At 37.9% G+C, this 10,630-nt stretch overlaps 1 protein-coding gene across 1 annotated transcript in view; it reads right to left on the reverse strand.

The window, feature by feature from the left end:
• gas7a (growth arrest-specific 7a) overlaps positions 1 to 5,968 on the reverse strand; it is a 42,498-nt gene extending 36,530 nt beyond the window's left edge. Inside the window, exon 1 of the mRNA XM_044331768.1 lies at positions 5,881 to 5,968. Within this exon, the coding sequence (XP_044187703.1) occupies positions 5,881 to 5,883 (3 nt within the window). The 5' untranslated portion in view covers positions 5,884 to 5,968. The remainder of the gene's footprint in view (positions 1 to 5,880) is intronic.
• Positions 5,969 to 10,630: the final 4,662 nt, after the last annotated feature.

Consider the following 10,630-nt stretch of genomic DNA (forward strand, 5'->3'; position numbering starts at 1 on the left):
AGTGAAACAACCCAACTCATACAGTTTAATTCATCCTCAGTAACAGGAACATTAAAATCTAATTAGTTAACCTTATTTTGAAAAAAGCATGCAGACCGATTGCCTTAAAAAAACTAAATTTTTCATCTTTGCTCAAGAGCCACACAGAGACACAAAGAAAGCATTAAACATTGTTACTTGCTGAAGCTTTTGTAGACACTGTACAATCCATCACACCATCAGTAACAATTATACAAATGTCCAAACAAAAATACAATCATCTTGTATTTTTGGAGAGAAAGCATGTTGTTCAGTCAGCCATTTCCCTAAAGACTGTGAACCCAAACCAGACAGCTTTATACGTCTCCAGAAGCAAAGCAGTAAGGTCCCTAAAAGGAGACTTCCACAAACTGTTACACCTTCTTACAAATAAATACAGTCATACGATGATCCCACAGAGACCTCATGGTCAATCAGTGACTTCAATCAAAAGACATCCTTCAACTTTATCTCTGGGGAACACCCTCAACAAATAATTTTTAAAATATTTGTATGAAACAAATATTCGTATAAAACCCACTATTTGTGCTTTGCCAAATAATGTATTTGTATTCAAGCACACCCCTAACTTAAACGCACAATACGTAATTTCAGCCGCTAGGGGTCTCTCAATCAAAACAATAACAAAAGACGGAGTGTGATGATGGTGTGAAGTAGCAAGGGATCATGGGAGTTGTTGTCTTCGTTGTTAAATAACCAGCTTCACTGGGATAGGATTACTCCAGTGTTCATCATTCGGGATGTTTTTAGCGGGAGCCAAATTACCCGCAGAGGTCTCCTCCTCTCCAGAACAAACGGACCCGGTGATTACAGGTAAAAACACTAATTAAAGCTGTTTCACCTAAAAAATCAGTGTTTCTCCGACGATGTTCGGCGACCACCGGACGTCCGGTACGGGCTGTTAGCCGAGCTGCTGCTAACACTTGTTCGGTTTATTTCTCTTATAACTTTAGATCCAGATGTTCGGTCGGTTTCTCCCGGGAGCCGAATTACCCGCAGAGGTCTCCTCCTCTCTAAAAACAAACGTACACACAGATTAAAATCGTTAAAAATACTAATTTAAGCTGTTTCACCTAAAAAATCTATATTTCTCCGACGATGTTTGGTGACCACCGGACTTCCTGGAGGGGCTGTTAGCCGAGCTGCTGCTAACGTTAGTACAGTTTATTTCACTGATAACTTAAGATCCAGACGTCCAATGACTAAAATCCTTCTTCCGGCTAAAAGACACATTTAAAAATTACCTAAATTTATCATGAAAATGTGGCTTAAAACTGAATAAAAGTCTATTTATAACAGTTTCTGTGGAACAACCACAACGCCGATGTATTATCTTGTATGTGTGTAAGTTACTCTTTGGTAGACGCCATTGTAGAGGACAAACACAGCGCCGCCGTATGTATCTTGTGCGTGTTTACTCTTTGGTAGAGGAGGTATGACGCCATTGACATGCGACCAAATGAAACGGTCCGTTACTTTGAATAAATTACAGATTTCTCTGGGTTTGAAAATTGTTGGAAACATTTGGGATAATGTAAGTACACAACTCAACAACATATATAACATATTCCACATTAAAATGTCTAAAAACAACTAGACCTAATTACATATTATACCTTTAAGCATCAATCTGATTTACTTGTTGCAAACCAATCGCCTTAAAAAGACCCAGTAAGTGTTACTCGCATAACTTAAGCGCTTCAAACATCCAACTGTATAATGTCAAGCTGCTGCTGCTTCGTTAAAGTTTATAGAGTTACAACATTTCTACAAGCTTGCATATGCAGTAAATGTAAATGTGGGAGTCGTGACAGCCTCAACAATAAGTGATGTTATTATCATCAAATTCTCATTCTGCTTTTCAGCAGTTCCCACTTGCTAAGTAATGGTGTTATTCATATGGTGAAATGTGATCCACTGAATGGATAAATAATGATAAATGCTCGGTTCACCTTATCAGCAGTCCCCAGGAGCCTCCACCATGAAGGCGTTTTATAGCAGCCACTCTAAGCACACTGGGCCAGAAATTATTGCAATGTGCTTTACAAGGGAAAAGTCATTTTTAATCTGCAGGATCTGGCTGACTGTTCATTTTCAAATGCAGCAGTGCACGACCCATACAGATCTGGCTGCTGAATCTGACACAGGCCCTGCTGAACTTCAGGACTCCAATGAGACGTCTGAGGGGAGGTGGGTGGAAGCGATTGGACAGATTTATAAATGGCGGAGATTATTAACGGAATGATAAAGTAGTCGTATCATGTTCTTTTTGCCCGCACCAGCGACAGGGCAGAGTGGGTGGATATAGGCGATTGATGTATAACATTAAAGGGACTCACTGGATCTTTCTATCTCTGCTTCTGATGTATGTTTGATGTGAAAGCAGCGGATAGCTTCAGCTGTGGTTTGCTGCAGTATTTTAGCAGCTGAATTCACACTGAGGGGACGTTTACTGCACAGAAAAGATAAGTGACGTCCTCTGCTGACAGTGACTCATGTAAGGTCAACCCATTTCATTGAGAAGAAAGACGTCAGAATCAGTTGTTTAAGCAAGTACATCAAAACTATATATATCTCTGTTCAAGTGACAGATGGCCTCTATCAGCTGTAGTAATTATGATGGCAGCGAGGGAAGAAATCAGGTGACGTTATTACAAAGCGAGAAAGTCCACGTAGGTAAAGTCAAGTCAATTTTATTTATATAGAGCCAAATCACAACAGATGTTATCTCAGGGCACTTTTCACACAGAGCAGGTCTAGTCCACACTCTTTCATTTACAAAGACCCAACATCCCCCCATCAGCAAGCACTTGGCGACAGCGGCGAGGAAAAACTCAGAGAGGTTAATTAAAAAACACCATTTATTTTCTGTTTCCAACCACGAGTCAACACTGTTTTTTAAAAACCATGACTGTGATCGTCCCCTAACCTTAGAGGATATGACTGGTGATTTTCTGTATTTTTCTTATTATCAACAAATCTCTGATCTACTTACAAGTATTATGTGTGTATCCAACGCTTGATAAATCTCATTCCTCTATGCTGTAGACCTCTGCTGTTTTCCCTAAAAAATGTAGAAAAAACACGTCAATGAGCCACAACGCTGCACTGGGTGACATGTTCCTTCATCATTAAGAGTTTTGGCACGTTATTTTCTTCAGAAACAGTTCCAAAGACTAATAACAGCAATCACATTTTCAGTCTCTGAAGAGAAGTTCCGTGTAAGGCAGACACCTTTACACAGAGTACTACATTATCAATTTCTCAAAGAACTTCAGTACAAAGTCAAGAGGTCGTGATATGTAGCACAACAAGCTAGCAAAGAACTGTAAACAGAACCGCGTTCCAGCACATGCTCAGTGTTGTCTGCCTTACACAGAACTACTCTCTGGCGACTGAAACATGATTGTTGTTATTAGTCTTTGGAGCCGTTTCTAAATAAACTACTGAGCCCAAACTCTTCTTTTGGCAAGTGAACATGTCACCCAGTGCAGCGGTGTGACTCACCGACATGTTTTTAATAGTTTTTGGACAAAAACTGAGGTCTGCAGCACGGAGGAATAAAATATATCAGGCTTTGGATACACACACACAGCACTGGTAAGCAGATCAATTCATTGTTGGTTTGGCTCTGCAGATAATTGCAGATGAATGCAATTTTTAAGAGGCAGGATTAAAATATGAACGCACTGAAAACCATCCATATTTTATTCTCACACTAACAAATCAAATCATTAAATCCTCCACCTTGAAGATAAACCCTTATCGTGAGATTTTTTTTATCATCAGCCATTTATCCTCCTTCCTTTTCATAATGATTTCACATGCCCTCTGGCTGCCTAGGAGAAGTGCAGCCGAATGGCATCTGAGCTTTTATGGAAACTCTTTTGAAAAAAGAAAAACACAGATCCTTAACATAGCCTTGCCAAATCCCATAGTCCCCTGGGGCAGTGCTATCAGTGTTACCCTGAAACCAGGATCTTCACTCCAGTCGTGTTAGCTCACTTTTCTCTGAATAGGAAGAAACTAACAAGACAGGCTGTGTCAGACTCCCGCAGAAGGGAGGATGCCTCTCGCTGCTTTCCTGAGCTTCAGTTGGTTCATGAGGACTGACAGTGGAAAGAAAGAAAGCTTTGAGCTCGCTTTATACCTGGAAAACTGGATTAATGGACTTCAACATTCTTAAGGAAGTGATGGAGAGGAGCTGATGTTTAAATTTCTGTGCTTTTGTCCTCCATTGCTGCACCTTATTCACCATATAGAGCCATAATTTTTCACCAGACAAATATGATGGGAAAAATAAGTTAAAAATGGGACATCTCACCCCCCCAAAAAAAGAGTAAAGTTTTACATTATCATAACAGAAATCTATTTTGGGTTCCTAATCTGAATGCACTGTATAAGCAATCTTAAATAATCAAAAAGGAAAAGCTTCTGTGTGTAATTTTAGACGTCTCCGACAAAAGCACAATTTCTCACATGGTTAGTTCCTGAGCCTCGAGGCAGCTGCTGAGATTTTCAAACTGCAGCAATTATAAAAAACAAAAAAAACAAATAAACCAAGAGGAAGCCTCAAAGAGGAATGTACAGTCACTCCACACAGGATGCTGATAAAGAAGAAGAAGAAGAAGAAAAAAAAAACAGTGGCGGGCATAGAAACAGCAATGAGCCCTTTATTCTCTCAGAGGCTAAATGAGCATATAGTGATGCATAAATCAACCCACTGGCAGCTTTTCTTCCTGCAGAGCTCTGAGTGTGTCAGCAGAGACGCATCTTAAAACCAAATGTTTGAAATACATAAACAGTCCCAGTTACGACACAACATTTGAGGGGGAAATGTGGACATAGATTGTACAACCTAATGGTGGTAATCTGATATTTTCTGAGCAATTAGGTTTGAAACAGTGATTCCCAACTGGTTCATTCTGAATGGATCATGAGCATTTAGGCAGGTTACTTTGAATTGCAGTAAATTTCACTGTTTTCTAGCACAACAGTGTTTTTACTGTAGTACCATTTCATGCGTAGAGGTGCAACAACCTGCAACTTTACAGCATAAGTAACCTATCAATGCCAGCTCTGATGGTCATGTACCCTTGCCTTGCACATTTGTTGACTGTAGTGATCTTTTCCAGAGTTTCTAGAAGTTGAAACTTTGTGATCTTAATAAAGATAAACAATGATTAATTTGTCAGTGCAGAGAAAACTACACCTCCCTTTTGCTTTTTTAGCTGTCTGAATGGCTGTTCAGTTAAGATTGTGTCCTGATGTCTCAAGAAAAGCAGGATCCTGAGGCTAAACCCCGCTAGCAACTAATTTAAAAACTTTATTTACTCCTCCATAACTGAAAGGATTCCCTCCATGGGGTGCTGGTCTGGAGTACAGATCTCACCTCAAACCAAATATCTTCATGTTTTTCTTTATTTCTGCATGAGCTATGATTTTGAATGCATCCAGCATCTTCTTGTTATGCTCATCGCTCATCTGGAACTTTAATTATGAGCAGTTAATACGCATAAATACGAAAATAACTCTTTTAGCGACGCAAGGTGAGATTTGAAGTTTCTTTACATATCTGCTGTAAAACACTTACTCTGACACATAAAAAAGAAAAGAGTTTTAAAAAAAAATACTGTAGGGGGACCATGAACATCTGTGGATATGTCTGCATGGTTGCGTTATTTACTGGTAAAGATGCAAACATGCAAAATGTACACAAAAGTCTCTAGTGACAAAACAGCCTGCCTGCCATACAGCTTAATGTACACATCCATATCTTATATATATACATATCTTACTGTGTCTATTGCAGTTTTGAGGCCAGTAAAATGAAGTTCTTACCATGCTGCTACTGTATGCTGTTGTTGTGCTGAAGAGCCAGTCAGTCAACCAGCCACTGGAAATATGAATGAAGGGACAGCAGATAACTTTTTACACTTATTGGACCCAAAATGATCCCAAAGCCTGCGGGATCTTATGGCTAAAGAGGAAGGAATGAAGAAACACTGAATATGTTTCAAGCTAAGTGCCTTCTTTTTTCCTACTTGTGCCAAATAAAAGGCCTGGTTTTGATCAATGTGAGACATTTTCTATGAGTCATTGTTGTGTGTCTGACAGATGGACACAAAAGCGGACACTGTCAGACTGAGCTGTGATGTACGGAGGCACAACAAGGACTTGTTTGAATTGAATTGACTCTGCATATAGCGAGTGTCATTCTGGTCATCCTCCATTCAAACACACAAGGTCTTTCTCTCACAGGAGAATGCAGCCACTTGTGGATATACTGCAGCGCCGGCTGGGGCCAAGATTTAAAAGACATATAGTTAACTCTGCAACAGTTTACTACAATTCATGGCAATTAAAAATAACTCAAAGACAAAGAAGAGCTGTTAACAAAAAAACAAATATTCTGTCCTTCTTAAGGCAAATGCAAAAATAAAAACTATCCAAAAACTTGAAGCAGCTATAATCAATATTTTTTATCCATACAGAGCTTTATAGCAACTTTCAGCTCATTGTTTAGCGCTCTGGATGCAACTTTCAGGCAGCTGTTTTCAGAGAAAAAGCTCTAAAAAGCCACTTTACACTACCTGCTCTGCACCAAACAGCAAACAGACACAGTTAGCTGTAGACTAACTGGTGAACATAGTGGAGCATTTAGCAGCTAAATAGCAAGATATTTCCCTCAGGAGTTGGTAGAGAGCAAAAACAGAGCTAAAAGAGAGTGAATATTGGACTTACATTCACCAGATGGACAGAAAAATGACTCCAAATGAATTGGTCTTCAATATATCAACTTATATCAACAAAAATCTGATGATATGACCTTGTTGTGTTCAAAGCGTTTGTTTCTGCTGCCCCCAAGTGGACAAAAAAAATCAGTTAATGCAGGCTTAAGATACACTCCCTAATTTTGTTAGCTCTGGTACAGCACCCAAAAAAACTTACTAGGTCATAAACTTAAAATATGTATCAGCACAGTGCCCCTAATAATTTTCATAATCTTGACTAGTTTATGGCAAGTTCTTTAATTCTGAAAAAGAAATTCCAAAAGACAACTAATTTTTTAAGGAGTTGTACGAAGCTGCAAAGACAATCCAAATAACAAAGGGATGCAGAGACAAGATATTTCATTATTTCATTATTGTGTTTAGATTTGTTTTCATTTTGGATCTGCATTGGAATATAAATCAACTGTGTCGCAATACAGCAAACATCAACAAATAATCAAAATGTTAAATTAAATTAAAGGAGTAGTTCAGCATTTGGTTTTCTTGTCGATTTGATGAGAAGGTCGATACCACGCTCATGTCTGTGTGTTAAATAAATGATGCTAGAGCCAGCAGGTGGTTAGCTTAGCTTAGCATAAAGACTGGAAGGCTGGCCCAAGGGTTAAAAAAGGTTTACCTACCAGCATCTCTCAACTTTTCTCATTATCACATTAAATCTCACACAAAAACTGTAACCCTGGAATTGCATTTTGACCAGCAGAGACACCAGTGGTCCTTTAATAATCTTTCTGTAATGTTCATCTCATATTTCATGATTTAATTTATCATTGAAGTTACAAGTTTTGATTATGCAGTTTGTGATGTAAATTTAATTTTTCTCTCACCTTTAAATGTTTAGTTGGTAAAAAAATGTTTCAGAATTTGGGCTTTAATAAATTAATCAAAACATTTGCATGTTCTCTTCCTCATTCTGTCATCACTGATCAAAGTAGCTCCAAAATAAAAGCCGAAAGAAAAGGGGAAAAAAAAGCTATTTTTGTTACATTGTCCATTTTATTTCTGATCAAAAGCACTTGCATGTCCCACTGGAAGCAAAATCCAAGAAGAGCTCAAATATTAATGGTTTTTACATCTTCTAGACACCAATCTGCTGTTTTAAGACGAGAGAAACAACCACATACAAACCTCTGAGTGATCTCTCTTTCCTTTTTAGATCAAGAAAACTGAATATGACAGCATCATCATGACTGACAGGATAAGGTCTCTTCTTATCTCACATGCATCAGCTTTATCTGCTTTTATTTTTCTACTGAAGCTGGTTATCATATGAAATAAATCAGCCCCAATTTCTGTGCTTTATCAGTAGGAAAGTGTGCACAGCATTTATAGTGATTGATGAGGGGGCAAAGGTCAATCCTCTCTGGTATATCAGGTAATTGTGCAAACACAATACACTGTAAAAAAAAAAAAAAAAAAAAAAAAAAGTATTTCACAGAAATTTACTGTATTATTTTTTTTTTTACAGTTTTTTGTTTGTTTTTTCTACATTGAGTGTAATGGAATATTATAGGTTTTTTTTAACAGGATTCCAATTACTTAATGGTCTACATTGAATTCTATGTAAAAACACAAAAAAAATACACATCCTATTACTGAATGTAAAATTAAGGCAACTTTCTGTTTTTTACAGCAAAACTCTCAATTTAATGTAAAAAAAAATGTGAAAAAAAATAGTAAAAAAAAATGATAAAAAGTCTGGCAGCAAAAGTTGCCAAACATTTACCATCAAATAACGATAAAAAATACCCCTTTAATCATTCGCATGTTTACAGTCCAACTGTTGTAAAATAAAAAACAAAATCATTATAAAATATTGCTAGAATGAACAAATGTATAAATCTGCAAAAAAAAACCCCAAACAAAACATAAAACATAGAAGAAAAATGAAAATCTGGGTTGTGCCAAATAGGTTTATGTGAGCTAGGTGACATTTGGAAGTTTGTCATTTTATTGACTTTTCACCAGGCTGACAGAGTTGTGGCTATTACGGTGTTTTTAAAGCAGTTGGGTTCTATATCCAGTAAACAGCTAATAAAATCAGAGGCAACAGGTTCACAAAGTTTGTTTTCCCTTTTGTAGACTGACAGACTAAATAACTGATGGGTTGCAGCACTCTCTGCTGGGCAGAAACTGACAAAGTTCATCTTAATTGTCAGTGCTTTCATTTCTTCATAAGAAATATATGATTTACACAGGCAGCATTACTGTTTGAGCTCTGAAGAAGTTATAAAAATACAAGCAACATACAGTACTGTGATATCAGTTTAATATGCAGCATTATTCCATGAACTCTAGAGAAGAAAGACAAAATAAACAGAAGACAATGCTAGAAAAGAAAAAGTAGAATAAAGGAAAGTAGAATAAAGGAAAATTCTTATCTACTTTACTTTATCCTTTTTGATTTTTTCCACCTCTGTGTCCAGACTGAAATTTCTCAACAACTATTGGATGGGTTTCCATTAAATTTGGTGCAGATATCCATCGTCCCCACATGATGAATCCAACTGACTTTGGTGATCCCCTGACCTTTCCTCTAAAGCCACCAGCAAGTCAAAGCTTCATGACAAAATACCTGCAACACCATTGACATTCCCATCAGCCTCAGTTGTACTTGTTTAATGCTAATAAGCAGATATTGGTGATTTCAGATGGCGAACATGGTAAACCTGCTAAATGTCAGCATGTTGTTATTAGCATTTAGCATTTAGAAGGAGAACTGGATACTGTGTTTAAAGATGGCACCCATTCTTGAAAGTTGCTCAGTGGTGCATGAAGCCTAAAAAAGCCTGGCAGGCTTCCTCTAGCTTCAGTGTTTTTGGGCCCAGAGTGTGCTCACTAGAGTCCTTGTCCAGCAAGACTTCTGCTGGCCGAGCTGGCTGACCCTTGGTTGGCTCCTCGTTTGCTTGAACGGGGACAGAATTGGACACAATTCATCAAATTTTGATTGTAAAAAGAGTTATTTCACAGAAGTTGTGATGCTCAGAAAAATATGTTTCCCATTTTACAGCCGCTCCTTTTCCAATGACGACTTTTTGGGCCAGTGCGCATCACGTGTCGGACCCGGAAGTTGGGATTTCACGGTTTGGCCATTATGTCAAATTGGATTCACAGTCTAGTGCTGTTCCTGGAAGCTTTAAAGCTCCACTCTGCCTATATATAGCCTAGCAAAGCCACTAGCTGTGAGTCTTAAGCCAAGCGTCAAATGTAGCACAAATTTTTACTGAATTTCAACAAATTTGACAAAAGAGAATGGAAATAAATGTGCTTTTTTTACCGACTGTTCCTATTATGTAGTTATAGGAGTTGGTTCATCAAGATAAACAGCTGATTCTCCAGTCGCTGCCATAAAACTGTTGCAAAAGAAGAAAGCGGCAGTCAAAGCTCAAACGATGGAAAACCATGTGGAAACGTGGTGAAAATATGACATTTCTCTTTGTTTCATGTATTGATTTGAGGAACGTCACAGTCTCCTCACAGATCTTATGTTTTTTCTCTTCACTTTTCCACCTCAACCAAGTGTAAAACCCTAGTCTTGTTTAATATCAGTGGAGGTTTACCTTCTCAAAACAGGGATTATATCTAATCCACTTTTTTATTTACCACTACAGAAAAATGTATTACTTGCTGCCTCAGGACTCAACTCTCCAGCTGTCTGCTTTCCTCTTCTGTAACCTTTAAGCTATTCTTGAATAAAAGTCCTCGTTCCACAGGTGATCAAGTTTTTATATGACTTCTAACAGACAATAATTCTTTAAAAGGTTTATATCTTCCTTGGTGTTGTATGATTTTATAAGCAC

Source organism: Thunnus albacares, chromosome 17 (genome assembly GCF_914725855.1).
Source record: "Thunnus albacares chromosome 17, fThuAlb1.1, whole genome shotgun sequence".
NCBI lineage: Eukaryota > Metazoa > Chordata > Actinopteri > Scombriformes > Scombridae > Thunnus > Thunnus albacares.